Here is a 21641-nt window from a genome sequence, read left to right as displayed (position 1 = left end):
AAGGGATGGTTTTCTAGACCAATATGTCGAGGAACCAACTAGGGGGGAGGCCATCTTAGACTGGGTGTTGTGTAATGAGAGAGGATTAATTACCAATCTCGTTGTGCGAGGCCCCTTGGGGAAGAATGACCATAATATGGTGGAATTCTGCATTAGGATGGAGAATGAAAGAGTTAATTCAGAGACCATGGTCCAGAACTTAAAGAAGGGTAACTTTGAAGGTATGAGGCATGAATTGGCTAGGATAGATTGGCGAATGATACTTAAGGGGTTGACTGTGGATGGGTAATGGCAGACATTTAGAGACCGCATGGATGAACTACAACAATTGTACATTCCTGTCTGGCGTAAAAATAAAAAAGGGAAGGTGGCTCAACCGTGGCTATCAAGGGAAATCAGGGATAGTATTAAAGCCAAGGAAGTGGCATACAAATTGGCCAGAAATAGCAGCGAACCCAGGGACTGGGAGAAATTTAGAACTCAGCAGAGGAGGACAAAGGGTTTGATTTTGAAAAGGGGTCAGAGGGTCTAGTAAGGAGGAGGAACTGAGGGAAATCCTTATTAGTAGGGAAATTGTGTTGGGGAAATTGATGGGATTGAAGGCCGATAAATCCCCAGGGCCTGATGGACTGCATCCCAGAGTACTTAAGGAGATTGCCTTGGAAATAGCAGATGCAGTGACAGTCATTTTCCAACATTCCATTGACTCTGGATCAGTTCCTATCAAATGGAGGGTAGCCAATGAAACCCCACTTTTAAAAAAAAAGGAGAGAGAAAATAGAGAATCATAGACTGGTCAGCCTGACCTCAGTAGTGGGTAAAATGATGGAATCAATTATTAAGGATGTCATAGCAGCGCATTTGGAAAGAGGTGACATGATCGGTCCAAGTCAGCATGGATTTGTGAAAGGGAAATCATGCTTGACAAATCTTTTGGAATTTTTTGATGATATTTCCAGTAGAGTGGACAAGGGAGAACCAGTTGATGTGGTATATTTGGACTTTCAGAAGGCTTTCGACAAGGTCCCACACAAGAGATTAATGTGCAAAGTTAAAGCACATGGGATTGGGGGTAGTGTGCTGACATGGATTGAGAACTGGTGGTCAGACAGGAAGCAAAGAGTAGGAGTAAATGGGTACTTTTCAGAATGGCAGGCAGTGACTAGTGGGGTGCCGCAAGGTTCTGTGCTGGGGCCCCAGCTGTTTACATTGTACATTAATGATTTAGACGAGGGGGATTAAATGTAGTATCTCCAAATTTGCGGATGACACCAAGTTGGGTGGCAGTGTGAGCTGCGAGGAGGATGCTATGAGGCTGCAGAGTGAGTGGATAGGTTAGGTGAGTGGGCAAATGCATGGCAGATGAAGTATAATGTGGATAAATGTGAGGTTATCCACTTTGGTGATCAAAACAGGGAGACAGATTATCTGAATGGTGACAGATTAGGAAAAGGGAAGGTGCAACGAGACCTGGGTGTCATGATATATCAGTCATTGAAGGTTGGCATGCAGGTACAGCAGGCGGTTCAGAAAGCAAATGGCATGTTGGCCTCCACAGCAAGGGGATTTGAGTACAGGGTCAGGGAGGTTTTGCTATAGTTGTACAGGGCCTTGGTGAGGCCACACCTGGAGTATTGTGTACAGTTTTGGTCTTCCAACTTGAGGAAGGACATTCTTGCTATTGAGGGAGTGCAGTGAAGGTTCACCAGACTGATTCCCGGGATGGCGGGACTGATCTATCAAGAAAGACTGGATCAACTGGGCTTGTATTCATTGGAGTTCAGAAGAATGAGCGGGGACCTCATAGAAACATTTAAAATTCTGATGGGTTCAGACAGGTTAGATGCAGGAAGAATGTTCCCAATGTTGGGGAAGTCCAGAACCAGGGGTCACAGTCTAAGGATAAGGGGTAAGCCATTTAGGACCGAGATGAGGAGAAACTTCTTCACCCAGAGAGTGGTGAACCTGTGGAATTCTCTACCACAGAAAGTTGTTGAGGCGAATTCACTAAATATATTCAAAAAGGAGTTAGATGGAGTCCTTACTACTAGGGGGATCAAGGGGTATGGCAAGAAAGCAGGAATGGGGTACTGAAGTTGCATGTTCAGCCATGAACTCATTGAATGGCGGTGCAGGCTCGAAGGGCCTACTCCTGCACCTATTTTCTATGTTTCTATATGACGACGCATCACATGCTAGTACCAAATGCTTACATGGATAATACAACATAAGCAATTTGTTTGAGCATAACAATTTTCGCTTTTACAAAGGCATTTTCTTGGCTTTTGCTCCAAACCCATTCGTCCCCTTTTCGTCGTAAGACATGCAGTGGTTTTAAGTGTGCTGAGACCTGGTAAGAAGTTACTCAAGATGTTCAGGAGTCTCAGAAACGACCGCAGCTCTGTCATGTTCTGTGGCCTCTGTGCGTTCGATTGCCTCCGTCTTCGAGTTGGTGGGCCTGATGCCATCTGCCGCAATCCTCCTTCCCAGGAACTCCACTTCAGGCGCCAGGAAAATGCACTTGAGCATTTTAACCTGAGCCCCACGTGGTTGAGTCGCCGAAAAACCTCCTCCACGTTCTGCAGATGCTCGATTGTGTTCCGACCTGTGACCACGATGTCGTCCTGGAAGACCACTGTGTGCGGGACCGACTTAAATAAGCTTTCCACGTTTCTCTGGAATATCGCCGCCGCCGATCGGATTCCAAACGGGCATCTGTTATAAACAGAAAGACCTTTGTGCGTGTTGATGCAGGTGAGGGCCTTCGATGATTCCTCCAGTTCCTGAGTCATGTAGGCTGAAGTCAGATCCTGATTCGTAAACGTCTTTACTCCTGCCAGTGTTGCAAAGAGGTCGTCGGCCTTTGGTCGTAAGTATTGGTCCTGCAGGGAGAAACGATAGATAGTTACTTTGTAATCGGCGCTGATTCTGACGGTGCTGTCTCCCTGGAGGACTGGCCCACTCGTTGAACTTGATCGGGGAAATGGTGCCCTCTTTGACCCGGTCTAGCTCGATCTCTACCCTCTCCATCATGTACGGTACTGCTCTTGCCTGGTGATGGATGGGTCGCGTCCCGGAATTCGGTGGATCTGCACTTTTGCTCCTTGGAATTTCCCGATGCCTGGTTCGAACAGCGAAGGGAACTTGTTTAAAGACCTGGAAACACTAAGTGTTGTCAGCGGGCAATAGTGCTCGTACGCTTTCCCAGTTCCAGCGTATCTTTCACAGTCAGCTCCTGCCGAGCAGCGTGGGAAATTGCCCGGTGCCATCCAGAGTGGTAGCTCGTGCACCGCTCCATCGTAGGAGACCTGTACAGTGGCACAACCGATTACAGGAATCAGTTTTTTCATGTAAGTTCTTAGTCCCGTGAGAACTGGAGTCAAGACTGGCCTTGTTGCACCACAACCTTTCGAAAGTCTTTTTGCCCATGAGGACTAGCTCGCAGCAGTGTCCAGCTCCATTGACACCGGGAGTCCATTTAGTTCAACATTATCGGGGGACAATTTGTGATGAATGTGTGCACCCCATGAACCTCTGCCTCCTCGATCTGAGGCTCTGGTTCATCGTGATCCTCCGTGGATCTGTCCTCCTCTGCAACATGGTGGTTTGCAGGTTTAACAGGCTTTGCAGCTTGCCTGCACTGAGGTGTCCCATTGTTCCACAGCCCTTGTAAATGTACTCTTTGAATCGGCATGAATGGAAACGATGATTACCCCTCAGCACCAACAAGATGTTAATGACCTTGCATTTATCACCCTTGATGGTGGACTCATATCTGCGGACGTGTAGCTGCAGGTACGTGAGACCTGCCATGTTACGATTCGAAAACATCACTTTGTTCACAGTACTTGTAGCAGCACTGGTGTGCCAAGAGATTTGCTTCGTATTGTCACTGGTGGCAATGAATGCCTGGGCTATCGCTATGGCCTTACTCAAGGTAGGGGTCTCTACAGTCAAAAGTTTGCGAAGTATGGTTTCTTGGGCAATGCCAAGTAAGAAAAAGTTCAAGCATGTGCTCCAAAAGTCCTTCAAATTTGCAATGTCCTGCAAGGTTTCTTAGCTCGGCAACATAACTCGCCTCTTCCTGACCTTGAGCTTTTGTAGGTGTAGAACTGGTACCTCGCCATCAGAATGCTTTCCTTCGGGTTCAAATACTCTCGGACCAGTGTGCACAAAGTCATATAATTTCTCCTTGGGTTTCGCTGGAGTGGGAGATTCATCATGAGGCCATACGTTGGTGCCCCACAGACGGTGAGGAGGATCGCCCTTAGTTTGGCAGCGCTCTTCCCCACCTAGCTCGTTGGACATGAAGTATTGGTCGAGTCGCTCCACAAAAGTTTCCCAATCATCTCCCTCAGAATTTCTCCAGGATGCCCACTGTTCTCTGCATCTTTGGGTTCGCTATCTGTATCTCATCGCCAGTTGGTGTATGGGGAAAGAGTCAGACTGAACACTGAGCTCAAAGTAAAGTGTGACCGTCGTCTTTTATTGCAGGTCTCCAGAGTGCCTCTTCAACTGTGAAGCCTCCTTAAATACCAGTGCTCCCAAGGGATTATGGGATTCCTTGGGATTCCAGGGAATGAGCCCTCTGGTGGCTGTACAGAGTAAATACAAGTTTACATATGTAACAAAACTGGTTGGGCCAAAGGGCCTATTTTTGTGGTGCAAATACTATGGCTCAGTGTTTGTGATTAGCAGCGAATGAACGGCGCTCAGTTCATTATGCTTACAGCTGCCCACATACTTTTATTGCGTTTTTGCATGGCAACCTGAAATAATGAGCCATTACAGTGTGCTGCCCTATACAGTTAATCTGGGACCTGTGACCAGGACAAGCAGCCAGTTCAACCAGATTAAAAAATCCTTACTGAGACATGGAGAATTCAAACCAGGAATACTAAGTTAGAAAATTTAATTCAATGTAAAAATCACGTATGAAAGCAAAAGAGCAAAGACAAAGCAAAAGACAAAGAAAAAGGCAAAAAAAAATTGTAATCTCCAATAATTAAAATCCGAAGGAATGAGACTCCACGCTAGTAAGTTAATTTTTAGTGCCAGAGGTTGTTTAGCAGTAATAACGACTTACCACGCTGTTGAAAATCGACTTACACTTGAATGGACAAGCCCCAATTTTCCCTGGCCTGTTAAGTGGACAAATACCGCAACTTCATGCGTTTTATTGCTGAATTTCTCGTCGCGGTAGCAAATCTTGGAGGAGCAGGACAAATCAGACAGCAACTTCCTGGATTTCTGTGTTTAAATGCACAGACACCAGAAGTTGTTGTCCAATTAACTCCTTAATAAGCAAGCGCTGATGGCCTCACATATTCCTACTGCAAAATACAGGCCAATACACTAATATTTTGTAACAGCAATAGGATATTCAGCCCCTTGAGCCTAAACCACCATTCGATTTGATCATGGCTGATCTGTTCCTCAGTTCCATTTATCCACCTTTGCTCCATATCACTCGATACCCTTACTTAAAAATCTATCCATCTCTATCTTGAAAATTTCAGTTGATCCAGCATGCACAGCCTTTTGGGGGAAAGAGTTCCAAATTCCCAATACCATTGGAGTGAAAAAGTGCTTCTTGATTTCACTCTTTTAAAAAGCCAAGCTCAACAAGATTGTGTCCTTGCTCTGGATTTCCCCAGCAGAGAAAGATCTAGTTTTTAAATTGATCATTTGGAACTCAATTAGATCACCCCTTAAGAAAATGAAAAGTTTTGGCAATCTGCCTTTATAATTTAACCATTTAAGCCCCAGTATTATTCTCATGAATCTGCACTGTACCTCCCCTCCAAGGCAAATATATCCTTCCAGTAATCTGGCACCCAAAACTGAATGCAGTACTCCCATGAGATCTGACTAAGGATCTATAAAACTGAAGAATAACTTCCTCACCTATGTATTCCAGCTCCCTTGAGATAAAGGCCAACATTCTATTTGCCTTTATTACTTTTGTATCACTGTACAAGCTGAGTGATGTGTACATGGGCTCCCAAATTCATTTTCTCCTCCAGTTCCTAATCTCTCGCCATTTCAAAATTATGAATTGCCATTCTCCCATCTACACTACTGTGCCTCCGAACTTGGTGGATGTACTAAATTGTAATTCATGAAAACATTTAGGATTGAACATTTGGCCAAAATATAGCAATAATTTCCATCATGTATGTAAAGAATTTATAAAAGCTATTTTGCACTAATTAATTTACAAACACAATTCAGCTTTGAAATGCACTACTTGTGATTTTCTCGCAATATTACACCATGACAAACAATGAGATTTACCGCAAGAAAAATGGTAAAGTCCATTTCAATACTAAATCACAAAGCAATGACAATTGCCATAATCTGAAATTTCTTCCTTTTACCAGAGTGAAAACTTTTTTTCCACAATCTCAATTGTACCACAATAAAGCAATGTATTAAAAAAAAATTATCACAATGACAGTGAGAGAGATGCAACGCATTGAGACTCAAGGGTTCAGTTTTCAAAGTGCTATTTTTGGTACTTTAATCGGCTTTCATTTTGTTGTGTCCAGTCTAATGTACTAGAGTACCACTCACCTCTTTTTTGGAACCTTTTTCTTGAAGGGATTTCAGTTGTCGGTGTTGCTCCTTGTTAACAAGGATCCACCCTCGTTCAATATCAGCTACTGTCTGTGACAAAGGAATTCTTCTAGTTAGGAAGAACTACTTTTTGTTTTTTGTAAATGCACTAACAGCATGTTAATACCAACAGTAGATGAAAAGATGCTACCACCTATAGAAATGTGCCCCAAACGAGTTTTCACTGAGGGGAAAAAAGGAAGAAGTTTTAGAAAATATACGTCCCTAGAAATTCAGAAACAATACACCATTTTTGCACTTCAACCTCCCACCCCACAAGTATAAATAATCAGGAATTTACCCATCTGTGCTCTGAGGGTGCTAATCTCCTGAACAGGAAACCTCAACTAAATGCATCCTGATGTGCTGCAAGAAAATATATTATATAGTGTAACTTGGATCAAAACACAGGTTCTGAAGAATGAAGAACTTCCATTTATATAGCACCTTTTACTATCTCAGGACATCCCAAAGCACTTCACAGCCAATGAAGTACTTTTAAAGTGTAGTCACTGTTGTAATGTAGGCAAACACAGCAGCCTATTTGATCACAGCAAGGTCCCACAAACAGCACTGAGATAAATGACCAGGTTTTGGTGATCATGGCTGAAGGGCTAAATGTTGGCCAGAACACCGGGACAATTGAAATTGTGTCATGGGATGTTTTATGTCCACCTGAGGGGGCAATTGGGCCTGGTTAAATGTCTCATCCGTAAAAATGGCACCTTCGACAGCACAGCATGACCTCAGCACAGCAGTGTCAGCTACATCACGTGCTCAAGTCTTGGAACAGGGCTAGAGTCTACAGCCTTCAAATTTACGAGGCGAGTGTTACCATTGACCCACAACTGACATTAGTACATTACATGAAGATTACAGGCTTCAATAAAAACAGAAAATGCAGGAAATAATCAGGTCAGACAGCATCTATGGAGAGAGAAACAGAGTTAACATTTCAGGTAGATGACCTTTCGTTCCAGCATTTTGTGTTTTTATTTCAGATTTCCAGCATCCACAGTATTTTGCTTTTGTATACATGCTTCAATAAGACTGGAAATAAGTTCTAGTTTCTCGCATACTTTGATCGTCTGATTAGTTTGTGGTTCCAAGCTATTCAAATATCTCGTCACTCATACATTAAAAGGACTATGTTGGCTATTCTGCTAATATTTAAGTATTGAAGACTGATGCAAAGTAGCCATTTAAAATCTCTGCCAAGCCTTGGGAGTTGAGTAGAGTGTCCGTTAATGGAGTCAGTTAGTGGCTTCTAAACTCATGTTAATGATGGCTAGATAGGGACTCAATATTAAGGCAATATTTTGTTTGCAGTCGCTTAAAGAAGAAAAGCCTATAGTGGTGTTTCTGGGCTGTTACAGCACTGCAGCCACCCAGGATACTCTGTAGCCCTGCCTTCTATTTTTTAAAAATGAAACTTCTCCAGCATGTGTCATCAGAGGAAGTGGTCAGGGATGAGGATCTGTTCAACAGTCTCTGCATAAGAAAATTTCCTGGTGATATTTTTTTCCATTAACAAATGGACAGAATACAGCAAGTAAAGTGGGGGGGGGGGGGGGGGGGGAAAGAGGGGAGGGTGGGACAGGCATGTAGGATCAAGTAAAAACCATCAACTCAAGTAGGAAGCAACATAGGAGGAATAGTGGCATTACGGAGCAACGTCTGGGGAAGGCAGGGGAACAGAAAAAGTATACTCGGACAGTTGGGCTCAATTCTTTGATTTTTAAAAAAATTTTAAAGAAAGAAGTGTAAGACACTGAAGAGCAGGTCAAATTTGAAAAAGGCTCTACCCAATTATAGTGCTCGAGTTGCATTAGATATATTTGGTAACTAAGAATACTCTTACCTGGACATATAATAGGTTCAATCCAACCCGATTTTCCATAACATCATTGTCATAGGCAGAATCCCAGTAGCTGTAAACAAAAGTGTTATCAGTACAACAAGTACATGTTCCATCTCAAGCTTGCCCAGAAAGTGGTTGACTCTCATGCTAACCTTTCTAGCTAAATGTAGGCAATAATCAAAGTCTCTCACTTTCATAAACTCAACGAAAAAAAAAAGGTAGCCAACCAGAAGGAAAACTCGAGCAGAAGTACGGTTGACTTCATCAACATTTCCTCTTTTTCTGCAGGAAAATATTTTTCTTCCATTCTACATCTCTGCAACACCGAAACGCTTTCTCCTTCCTACAATAGCGCAGCTGAGCTTTCCAGCTCGGACATGAAGCTGTCCGACCGCACTGTGCTCACCACATGTCAGAGTATCTTTGTTGCTTCTTCAGTCAAAAAATAAAATTAGATGCCCAATTTGCTGGCTTCCATACTTAATTGTATTAAAAATTTACATTAGGCAAGAGAAACTTGATATTGTTCAGCAACCCTACAAAATATTTTCACCATCTAGATAGCAAAACCCCTTTTTACTCTTGCAATATAAGCAGAAAATAACTAAACAAGCTCTCAATTTAAAAAAAAAGCCTGGGAGAGAGGATGCCAGCTAAAGGATTTAATAGAAAAACAAAACCTTATTGCATTAACAAAGTTGAACCCTTTTGAAAATTAAGAAATCTGAAAGTATGGATTTACATTAGACATCAGCCACACGTTTATTAACTGTTAGTACATAAAACATCTTAAAACTACATTACCCGGATAAGCATTACAGCTTGCATGACCTGATTCAGTGTAGTGTGTCAATTTTCTCAAAAGGCAATTAAATGCAGAGGGCTAGAAATGCGGTGATTTTGTGACTGGGTTTTTGGTACTATTTCACCCTTTTTGGCGAAAACCCAGTCGTCAGGAAATTCAGTGATGTTTTCCGGCAGCACTTTCCACGTACCGCTGAGCAGAGGAGCGTCGCAGTGCAAGACCCGAAATAGCATTTGCCAAAAATTTGGCTCTCTGCACCTGTATTCTGCACTCAATACCGACAGGGAGAAACCTGCCAGCAGCGGTAAGTCTGAAGACCTGCAAAAAGGCATGTTAAAGTTTTTATTTTTAAATTATTTTTCAGCAATTCGATAGATAAGTGTCTTTTTGGCGTGTCCCCCCCCCAACTCGCAGTGGTATCGGCCTCGGATTAAAGTTGGCGAGGATCGTGGTTTGCGCCGCAAATCATCTTGCAACGCCAATTTTGACCACTGCGCAAATTAATGGTTGAATTTCCAGCCTGATAGCAAAGCGAACAGTAATTTGAGAAAAAATACAATTTCACTGAGAACCAAATTTCTAGCCCAAAGACCATCACTGCTCTCCTGGTTTAACTAAAAAGTAAAAAACACCAATTACATTCTAAATTAAACTCAGAACAAAATGTACAATGCCTTAAACAGAAAGCAGAAATGTGTAGAATTGTTTAAAATACTGAAAAAAGCATCTTTATAAACCAGGTCAATTATCCTTTTAAGAAAGTGTGTGAAATACAAGACGATGTTCATTTCTTACCTCTTTCGCAGCACAATTCTGTATTCGGTGTCCTTCAAGCTTGTGACTGAAATATAGGGCAATTCAAACTCTTGCAACTTTCGTACAACTGAGGAGTAACAAAGCAATTCATACAATTGATTGTCAGTATTTAAATATATCAATGCCAAAATTAACAATGGAGTTTGTAGCACCCGAGGTTTTGATTTCAATTCATCTTTTCAGTTTTCCAATTTATCTCATGTTATACTTTGCTACTTCTACCTGCCATCTAAGTCACTTAGTCCTGCCTGTCACCAACTAGTGACTTTTTTAAAAAACTTTAAAAAAAATCTGAGAAAAGAATAAAGGAGATGGGGGGGGGGGGGGGGGAGGGAAAAGGGATACGGAAGTGAGCGATAGTGGCAGCATAGATACGAAATTGGTTAAGTGATAGGAAACAGGAGTGGTCAATGGTTGTTTTTCAGACTGGAGGAAGATAGCAGTTTCCCCAGTGATCTGTTCTCGGACTCCTGCTTTTCTGGATACATATTAATGAGTTGGACGTGGGTGTGCAGGGCACAATTAAAAAATGTGCAGATGATACAAAACTTGGAAGTATAGTAAACAGTGAGGAGGGTGATAGACTTTAGGAAAACATAAGACAGGCTGGTGAAATTGGCAAGCACATGGCAGATGAAACTTAACAGAAAAGTGTGAAATGATACATTTTGGTAGAAAGAATGAAGAGAGGACATAAACTAAATGGTACAATCCTGAAGGGGGTGCAGAGAGAAACCTGGGAGTATGTGTGCACAAATCTTTGAAGGTGACAGGGCATGTTGAGAAAGCAGTTTAAAAGGCTTACGGAATCCAATGCTTCATAGGAGGTAGAGAGTACAAAAGTGTAGAAATAAATGAACCTGTATCAAACACTGGTTTGGCCCCAACTGGAGTAGTGTCCCCCATTCTGGGCACCACACTTTAGAAGGATGTGAAGGCCTTGGAGAAAGTACAGAAAAGATTTACGAGAATGATTCCGGGAATGAGGGACTTCAGTTACGTTGATACTGGAGCAGCTGGGGTTGTTGTTCTTGGAGCAGCAAAGATTGAGGGGAAATTTGATGGAGGTGCTCAAAATCATGAGGGGTCTGGACAGAGGAGAGAGAGAGAGAGAGAGAGAGAGAGAGAGAGAGAGAGAGAGAGAGAGAGAGAGAGAGAGAGAGAGAGAGAGAGAGAGAGAGGGAGAGAGAGAAACTGTTCCCACTGACAGAAGGGTAGAGAACCAGAGGACACAGATTTAAGGTGATTGTCAAAAGAACCAAAGGCGACACAAGAAAACTTTTTTTTTTTTTTAAAAACAGTGAGTGGTTGGATCTGGAATGCATTGCCTGAAAGGGTAGTGGAGGCAGACTCAATTACTGTCTTCAAAAGGGAGTTGGATAAGTATCTGAAGGAAAATAATTACAGGGCTACAGGGAAGGGCAGGAGAGTGCGACTAGCTGAGAGTCAGCATGGGCTCAACAGGCCAAACGGCCTTCTTCCATTCTAGGGGCCCAAGTTTCAGATACCCGGTAGAGCAGCGCATCTCAGAGAGGCCCACCTATTTTCGAGAACTCAAAGCGCCTAAAACTTACCTTGTGATTCTCCGATATTTGTAGGTCCTTTTCCAGCTCAGTGTGGTGCAGCAGGAGCTGCTGGGGGCAGAGTTAGCACTGCTGGCAGAGGGGGGGCTAGGGCCCAGCGTCAGTTTGAGTGCCGGCAACGTTGTGCATGTGTGTTGGAGCGCGCGCGCGTGCATGCACGCACGCACATGTGCAATGGCACACAAACATTGGCAATCGGCCATCTTTAAAGGGACATGCAGAAAATTGATTTTTGGATATGTGGAACTGTCCCCTATCTCCTGGCTGAACGATCGCAGCTCGATGCCTGCGTGCATGCTCACCCTCCCGGTGTTTTCCAAGCCGCCCCATCCCCTGGCCGCAAGATCGCAGCTCGGTGCCTGCTCGCCTTCCTGGTGTTTTCCAAGTTCCCACTATCCTCTGGCCGAATGGCCAAAAAAAGTCACAGCCCAATGCCTGCTGCCGCTGCTTCGATGGTGAGGTAGGATAATTTTTTTTTAAATTTATCTATCATTTATTATTGAAGATGGCTCCTTATTGGTCAAAGTGAAGTGTTTAGTACTTTGTAAAATCCCCTAGCTTCCCCCCAAACCCCCCCATCTCACTACCTGTGCCTAATTTCTAAAGTGTAGGCAAAATTTTTCTAAGCATACAAAAATAGACACTTACTCCGTTCTAAGTTAGTTTGGAGTAACTTTTCGCTGCCTAAACGGCTGATGATACCACTCTTTGGAAAAAAAAACTGAACTAAAACGAAATTAAACTAACTCACTAGAACTGGAGCAAACTAAATGCCGAGAATTGCGATTTCCAAGATACTCCAAACAAAAAAAAATAGGAGCAACTCCACCCGAAACTTGGGCCCTATGATTTTATGAAGGAGTGCACAATTATAGGTGCATTTATAGTACAAACCCAAAAGAAAGTTGTTTCTGACCAATACTCATGTTGAAACTACAATGTACATGCACCCTGAATCGGATGCAGCCCACTCATTAGTTGCAGCACAAGGATCCGGCTCACTTTACAGCCTTCATATTATATTAGATCTGATAACTACATTTTTTAAGCAAAGGGTCACTGGTCATAATAATCATATTTCTACTAGGCTTTATGCTGCAAAAAGCATGTCAAATAATGTGAAATTGGTATAGTAAAAATGCCAAACTTTTTTTTAAAAAAACACGTAGTATTTCTGAAAGACCAATTAGATTTTTTGATTTTTTTTGCAATCAAAGTACATGTAGAATGGAACACATTTCTACTCTGCTTCAGTAACTTGAATTGAGAACATCCACCCAATACATCAGTGTAAATGATTCCCTTTTTCCATACCAGCCATTCCTGTAGTAGTGACGACACTACCAACTCTGTCAATCTGTGGACTCTTATATGGTCAGCCTGTCCCCACAAGAAATTAGGGTTCCCAAAGTCATTTCATGGAGGGCATTTACAGCTGGCAGGAAAAGGCTACATACTCAGTCTGAACTGGAATTGAATCTAGAAAGGGGTGAAAGGCCAGTGTGCTAATTACTGCAACAACCAATCTAGTTGGGTTCATTACTTTAAAAAGGTATTGCTCTCAATTTTTGATCGGTTTCAAAACAATTTTACCACCAGAAGATGAATTCTAAAAAAGAACCATAGCAAGCTTTACTAGCTTTCTTGTTTCTATTCTGGGGGAAAAGTTGAAAATGTTAATTCACTCTTTTCTTGGTCTCTCCATGTCACGCATTTAAAACCTAGTCACTAAATGTACAAGTAGTCTGGGATGACGGTGCCTTACCAAGAATCATCCAGACTCCGCTCAATAGATCCCCAAGGTGACAGAACAATAAAGAATGGTGATTTTTGTGAAGGAAGGAGATAGAAATTTAAAAAAAAAAATAGAAGGGAGCGTGGAAATCGTAGGCATAAGTCCATGTCCCAAATTTCCACATAATAGCAGGTTGTTGCTCCAATTCACTGTGGTACCAACTTTTTATAAATTAAATGGATTGTCAATAAGGACTAACTAAAATTTCCCAATTAAATAGACGTGTGTTAGACTAAATCTTGCAGAAGCTCAGTTTATGCAGATGCCTTACTTTAAAATAATTTTAGAATATAGCTGAGGAGGAGAAACACATGACTATAAATAAGATGTTAATTTTGCACATAAACTTACAAGAACAACTACCATCACTTCCTTCTCGGATAAGGAAAAGGCTGAAGTATCCAACAAGCTCATCAGGAAGGTCCAGTTTTACAGCAACTGCCTTTAACAAGAAAAAAAAAAAAAATATTTCTAGAAATACTTCTAAAATTAATTCAGGATATTGACAAGATTCCAGACTTACCGTAAAATGAATCCGCCCATCAACTCCGCAATTAGCAAGCAGCACACATTTTTGTACTTGAGAAGTTATTTTCGGAGGGGTGCAGGGAGCCCAGAAGGAGGAACGGTGAAATGGGGAGTGGCAACATTTGCCAATTGGCACTTTTAAATTCAATGGGTAATTGGCTTGTTTCTTTGTCTTTATGCAGCAGTGTGATCTTTTGCATACCGGTTGGGGGTTGATGATTACCCATAACCTAAAATTGGTTCAGTGAGGGTTAATCTAGCTCCCAATAAACCTAACAGGAAATTTAAACAGCGGTTCAGCTGGCAGATAAGGAGCTTGCTGCCGCGTCTGTCTGCAGGCTGCATTCAGCCGTAGCTGGCTAAGTTAACTAACCTTAATTTTCATGGTCACGCATCTTGCTTTAAAAAAAAAGTATTCCAAGTTTCCTTAAATTTACAACCAACGTGTTTTAAGTGTTTTAACACTTCTTTCAAAATGTTTTCTCTCCTCATGTACAATTCCAAATGTTGGTTCCTTAGCTTTGCTTTTCGTGGCCTCATCATGTTACGTTTATGGACACGAGCCGGATTTTTGGCTCTCGGTGAAAACAGTAGCAATACGCGAAACTTACTGTTTGCGCTATGCTACTGTTTTTAGCCTGAACATTTGGCCTTTATGTCTGCACCAGGGACGCACTGGTAAGGGAGGCGTTGCACAAGCATTCGCAGTGCAAACAGCGAGTTTTGGCAACTTTAGTTTGGGACCGGGAGCGCTACAAGCTACAAGAGGCCTTGGGGGCAGGATGGGGGGGGGGGGGGGGGGGGGGGAAGCGAGAGACAGAAAAAAAAACAAACACTCAAGAGCCTTAACTATGTAATCGCTGCCAAAAAATAAAATTAAAAAAAACTTTAACTTATCTTTTTTGCAGGTTTTCTTTCATACCGCTGCTGGCAGAGCTGCACCAACAGGTTTAACTTGTTGCTATTCTGGGTACAGGTTGTGAGTGCGCCGAAATTCAGACGCAACGCAATCAGTCATTGCACATCGGCGCACCTCTCCCCAGGAGTACTTGAAAACCCTGCTGCAAACAGATACCCAAGGATCCCACTCGGGCATTGCGCCGCAAAACCCTCACCGCATTTAAAAAATACTTGGATGTGCACTTAAAATGCCGTAACCTACAGGGCTACAGACCAAGAGCTGGTAAGTGGGATTAGGCTAGATAAGCTCTTGGTTGGCCGGTGCGGATACGAAGGGCCGAAATTGCCTCCTTCTGTGCTATAAATTTCTATGATTCTGTGAAACTATGATCACATGAATTAGCTTTGTACTGCTCACAGTATAGAATAGATGACCAGCATACTCAAAAAAAATCTACTCGAAGTTTGATTTAAAGAGGAGATTTTATGAAGTACTTCACATTGTGAAATTAGAATTCTAAATAATTGGGAGTCTTATGGGTTTAAAAGACCGTCCACTCTACCCTCCTTCTATCATACAAAAAGGACAAAGAACTGTAGTAAGTAGGGAGTATGATACAGAAATGAACATTAAAACGGATTGCAAAACTTTCTATAGATATGTAAAGAGAAAAAGGTTAGTAAAGACAAACGTCGGTCCCCTGCAGTCAGAATCAGGGGAAGTCATAACGGGGAACAAAGAAATGGCAGACCAATTGAACAAGTACTTTGGTTCGGTATTCACAAAGAAGGACACAAACAACCTTCCGGTTATAAAAGGGGTCGGGGGGTCTAGTAAGGAGGAGGAACTGAGGGAAATCCTTATTAGCCGGGAAATTGTGTTGGGGAAATTGATGGGATTGAAGGCCGATAAATCCCCAGGGCCTGATGGACTGCATCCCAGAGTACTTAAGGAGGTGGCCTTGGAAATAGCAGATGCATTGACAGTCATTTTCCAACATTCCATTGACTCTGGATCAGTTCCTATAGAGTGGAGGGTAGCCAATGTAACCCCACTTTTTAAAAAAGGAGGGAGAGAAAACAGGGAATTATAGACCGGTCAGCCTGACATCGGTAGTGGGTAAAATGATGGAATCAATTATTAAGGATGTCATAGCAGTGCATTTGGAAAGCGGTGACATGACAGGTCCAAGTCAGCATGGATTTGTGAAAGGGAAATCATGCTTGACAAATCTTCTGGAATTTTTTGAGGATGTTTCCAGTAGACTGGACAAGGGAGAACCAGTTGATGTGGTATATTTGGACTTTCAGAAGGCGTTCGACAAGGTCCCACACAAGAGATTGATGTGCAAAGTTAAAGCACATGGGATTGGGGGTAGTGTGCTGACATGGATTGAGAACTGGTTGTCAGACAGGAAGCAAAGAGTAGGAGTAAATGGGTACTTTTCAGAATGGCAGGCAGTGACTAGTGGGGTACCGCAAGGTTCTGTGCTGGGGCCCCAGCTGTTTACACTGTACATTAATGATTTAGATGAGGGGATTAAATGTAGTATCTCCAAATTTGCAGATGACACTAAGTTGGGTGGCAGTGTGAGCTGCGAGGAGGATGCTGTGAGGCTGCAGAGCGACTTGGGTAGGTTAGGCGAGTGGGCAAATGCATGGCAGATGAAGTATAATGTGGATAAATGTGAGGTTATCCACTGTGGTGGCAAAAACAGAGAGACAGACTATTATCTGAATGGTGACAGATTAGGAAAAGGGGAGGTGCAAAGAGACCTGGGTGTCATGGTACATCAGTCATTGAAGGTTGGCATGCAGGTGCAGCAGGCGGTTAAGAAAGCAAATGGCATGTTGGCCTTCATAGCAAGGGGATTTGAGTACAGGGGCAGGGAGGTGTTGCTACAATTGTACAGGGCCTTGGTGAGGCCACACCTGGAGTATTGTGTACAGTTTTGGTCTCCTAACCTGAGGAAGGACATTCTTGCTATTGAGGGAGTGCAGCGAAGGTTCACCAGACTGATTCCCAGGATGGCGGGACTGACCTATCAAGAAAGACTGGATCAACTGGGCTTGTATTCACTGGAGTTCAGAAGAATGAGAGGGGACCTCATAGAAACATTTAAAATTCTGACAGGGTTAGACAGGTTAGATGCAGGAAGAATGTTCCCAATGTTGGGGAAGTCCAGAACCAGAGGTCACAGTCTAAGGATAAGGGGGAAGCCATTTAGGAACGAGATGAGGAGGAATTTCTTCACCCAGAGAGTGGTGAACCTGTGGAATTCTCTACCACAGAAAGTTGTTGAGACCAATTCACTAAATATATTCAAAAAGGAGTTAGATGAGGTCCTTACTACTAGGGGGATCAAGGGGTATGGCGAGAAAGCAGGAATGGGGTACTGAAGTTGAATGTTCAGCCATGAACTCATTGAATGGCGGTGCAGGCTAGAAGGGCCGAATGGCCTACTCCTGCACCTATTTTCTATGTTTCTATGTTTCTATATGGGTTCTATATTTGATCCTATCATTAAAAGAAGCCAATTGTGTGTAACTGGGCACAACCTGGTTTCAGTGCATCTTCCAGAAGCTTATATAGTCCGTTTAATCTTTCTTCTAAGATCTTAAAGATTTTTCTCATCAGTGAAAGAACACTGGTGTTTCAGCAATGCCAGTCAACACCACGCTAGCATTTCGCAATCGGCGAGAGATTGTAGGGGGACGTGATCGGGGCCAAGGAGCGGCGAGAGTTCAGGGCCCAGAAAAAGGAGGGGGCCCAGGGCCAGCCCACACTGCGATGTGTGCGTGCACTAGATCCATGCAGCAGAGCTGGTCTCCAGTTGTCTTGGCTAACCCTTGCCATTGGCCCAAGACCTAGCTCTGTCAAGCCAGTTGTGTGGTGGCTGGTGTGCAACAGCCACCACATGTTAAAATGCACACACATGCATCTTCCACCCTTCAAGATTTAGTTCAGGACCTGGAATTAGGTCCTTCATCGAAGCACCTCTTTTTGGAATAGAAGCAACTCATCCTCGACTCAAGGGACTGCTTATGACTGAGCATTTTAATAATTTAGTACTTGTCACAGCAACTAAGTTAGTGTAGTAGCTTGAATTTTAACAAATCTTCAATAAATCACATTTTTGGAGAAATACAAAAATGCTTCTTAGTTCCTGACTTGTATAACAAAAGCACAGAAATGACAACTGTCAAATCCCCCAGTGAGCATAACTGAATGTCTATCAGCAAATAGCTAGTGTAAAAATGTTCACGCGATCATCTTGAATATAGTTAGCAAATTTGGACAGGATCCAAATTTTTTTGCTAAAATGATTCCAGCTATTCCATAATACAATTTGTAGATTTTGTTTTTACCTCTAGCACATCTTCTGTTTGGTCTGAGCTGAAAATATTGACTTTTACTTTCTGTCCATTGGACAGGTAGACATCAAGCTGCACTTCTTGTGTTGGAATCTGTTGCGTTTCCTAAAAGTCCCAAAAAGTTAAAAGAACGTAGTAAAAACTGGCTAGATCCACTATAAATCAATAAAAATTACCTCAGCTGTTATTAATTAGCACTTGAGCCATTGCTATAGGATATAAATGGTAAGGTGGTGCAATCAAACCGGTGTACATTTTTTATTACACATTTTTAAACCACAAAATGCTTAGCTAATCTTTGCAAATTTTAATACTTCAGACTAAGTACTATATTCGAATTTTGCTTCATTGTGAGGACTGAAAAATAAAAACACTTGTTCAGAAAACTTTTGAATATCGTCCTGGTTAATGAAAGCGCCACCATTTTTCTCCTTTTTTGCAAATATCATTCTTTATTGGCAGTATCTGTACTCATTTGCAGATTTACAAGCATTCATTTTAGTTAGGCAAGTAGCTGAAAATAATAAATTCCTAAACTCATTTTGCATTATCTAAAGTGTAAAGTTAAATGAAGTGAACAAGTCATTTGACACAACAAATTAGATGTAACCATTAACAAAGGATGAAAAACACAGCAAGTATCACTTTTCTCCCATTCTTTGATCCAGTGTTGACAAAACAATTATAATGACAAGAATAGAGCTGTTGGCCAGTATCATGTACTTTTAGTTCTTCAATGCTATTATTGGGACAAGGCTTCATAAGTTACAATGAGTAAAATGCAAATTTCAGACAATATCTGGACTTCCAGATGAAATAATGAACAAAATCTTTCAAGTTATTTAAGAACCAACTGGATACTGCAATGAGGTGACTTGTCATTCTTGATGGATGAACTAAGGTAGGGCAAATAGCCTTCATCAGTAATTGTCTTGTGAAATGCTTTCAAGTGCACTGACATGGCAAATGCAACAACCATTTAGTGCAGGATAACATGAAAGCCAATGTGATGAATGACCAATTAATCTTTATTCAGTTGACAACTTCTGAGCAGAGAATGTTCGTTAAGATAAAGGGAAAATTCCCTGCTCCTCTTTGAAGAGTAAAATCATCTTTTTAAAGCCCACCTGAGACAGACAGTTTAATATCTCAAAGGGCAGTATTCTTTGAATAATGTACTGGAATGTCAGCCTAGATTACATGATCACACCCCGGAGTTAGGTATGAATTCACAGCCAGGGGCCAGAGTGCTACCAATTCAGCAAAGGTCACATTAATTGGAAAATAAAATGATCATCTATTTTGCATTGGAAAGCATCACAATAATTAAGATAGTCCCTTTATCGTACTGTCTTGAGCTCAAATCACTATTTAACACACAATTGTATGGGAATCAACAAAAGTGTAGGGGAAGAAAGCATACAATCTTTTTTGCGAGTATTCCTTTTGATGTATTCTTGGCCAATCAACATACCTGTTGTGCTTTTCTGAGAAAGCTGTTGAATGCCTCACTGCCACCCAGCAAGGAATCTTGGCGTACTAAGATAAAGATAAATCGGTTTAACAAAATGATTGTTCTCAAGAGTACAGAAAATCAGTCCTAAGTAAATCAGATGTAAATGCCTTGCTTCTTAGTTTGGGGAGATTTCTGAAAGATATTGGGCCGAAAATTGCGGCATCGCCGGGTGCGTATGAAGTGCGCATTCACCCGGTGAGGCCTCGCAAAAGCCGTTTTTGGGATGCGATGCGCATGCGCCGAGAACCAGCTTTTCCAATCAGTCAAAACAGATTCTACGCATCCCCGGGAGGGGGACATCCGCATGGCAGAGATTGGGCTATTTGCCCAACTATGCCCAGTGAACGTCCTTCAAACTTTTATGCCTGGTAATAGCAGGCATAAATAGCTTACTTTTACCAGCATAACACTTTCAAAACATAGAAAAATTAAATTTAACTCATTTTTCTATTAAAATCCCTGTCCTTGAAGACAAGTTTATTTTTAACCCTATTAAAACATTAATATATTTTTCTCTAAAACATTTAAGTTCAATTAATTTTAAATATATGAGGTGTTTTTATTTATTGTGCTGCATTTCAGTGTTTTAGGGAGGTTCTCATTGATATTAATGGCAGCTTGCACAAACTCATTTTTAATCAATGAGAATACTGCTTGGTGATTGGTGACTGGGGATCCAGGCCCACGTGATTCCAACAGATGTGTTCGTACGAAGGAAGCCTCCGACCGCAATTTTCGGCCCATTCTATGACTACTTTAGCTGCAAGTGAAACCTAAATTGAAATAAAGGACACCAGGTGAGCCAAATCAGTCAGGGGTGTCGAAGCTGCGAAAGGGCATAAAAGATCTGATGTAGAAAAAAAACAAATTGGCAAGAAACAAGTCTAGAAAGAGAGAAATACAACATTAGTTGCAAGCTATTAGGCTCTTCAAATGATAAATTGACTGCAGGTAACTGGCATGTGACATTTTCCAGCCCTGGGTCAGGACCCATTGAATAAGACAGGAATATTGTTATGATTCAAGTAGCACGAGGTTCTATCCCACTGCATCACTGAATATTGAATTCTTAATCTTGCCTAAGCAATTCATGTGCAGAGCTCTAAGTCAATAGCTCTTGGTCAGCAAAAGCATTGAAATATCTTTATTGCTTCCCCCTCAGTTGGAGAATAGGAAAGGGGAGGGGCTGGAGAAAGGAAAGAGCAAACTGACATTAATTCATGCAGAATATTTATGTAAAGTGTATGGTCTGAAATAAAAAGTGTTTTAAACCTTGCTCAAACAAGTGATCAGCAGTTGCCATAGCAGAATCAAATATTGAGCAGTCATTTCACTAATACAATAAGGTTTGAATTTAGGGACGGGCAATAAATGCTGGCATTGCCAGCAACACCCACATCCCATGAACCAAAAAAAGTGACATGCATATTAGGTTTCATCTGCTTTAGCATCAGTAATATTTACAAGTTGTAGGGATGAGTGAATGAGAATTTAACTAAGCAGCAGGTCAAGCAGACAGTTGTAATAAATACAAGACATATCTTCAACTACCAATTAAAACTGTTGATATGCATTTGGAAGATGGGAGGGAAGGGAATGGGAGAAAGAAATGAAAATCAAAAAGAAAAATGCTGAATCAGATCAAAACAGGAACTTCAAAGTCAAATATATTTTAGACCAAAGAAGAGACTTCCCCAATAGTGTTTTACAGAAAATGTTAACTGTGCCTCTAACCCAAGATCATACTTAACTCAAATTGGAGTGAATCTTTGAGTGCATTTATAATTTACATTCCTTCAGAATGGTGTTAAAGCAGCAGATTTAAATTACTTCACACTCGCAGG

General features: G+C 41.8%; 1 protein-coding gene across 7 annotated transcripts in view; it reads right to left on the bottom strand.

Annotated features, from left to right (window-relative positions):
- snx17 (sorting nexin 17) overlaps positions 1 to 21641 on the bottom strand; it is an 86154-nt gene that overhangs the window by 33013 nt on the left and 31500 nt on the right. For 5 of the 7 annotated variants that reach the window (XM_070885448.1, XM_070885454.1, XM_070885447.1 and 2 more), the window contains exons 4-9: positions 19756 to 19820; positions 18276 to 18386; positions 13830 to 13920; positions 10080 to 10167; positions 8480 to 8549; positions 6577 to 6669 (exon numbers count right to left, since the gene is read on the bottom strand). In XM_070885448.1, coding sequence (XP_070741549.1) covers positions 6577 to 6669; positions 8480 to 8549; positions 10080 to 10167; positions 13830 to 13920; positions 18276 to 18386; positions 19756 to 19820 — 518 coding nt within the window. The remainder of the gene's footprint in view (positions 1 to 6576; positions 6670 to 8479; positions 8550 to 10079; positions 10168 to 13829; positions 13921 to 18275; positions 18387 to 19755; positions 19821 to 21641) is intronic. The other 2 variants (XM_070885452.1, XM_070885453.1) reach the window with 2 other exon arrangements.

The sequence above is a fragment of the Pristiophorus japonicus genome, chromosome 7 (genome assembly GCF_044704955.1).
Source record: "Pristiophorus japonicus isolate sPriJap1 chromosome 7, sPriJap1.hap1, whole genome shotgun sequence".
Taxonomy (NCBI): Eukaryota; Metazoa; Chordata; class Chondrichthyes; family Pristiophoridae; genus Pristiophorus; species Pristiophorus japonicus.
This window is presented reverse-complemented; position numbering and strand designations above follow the sequence as displayed.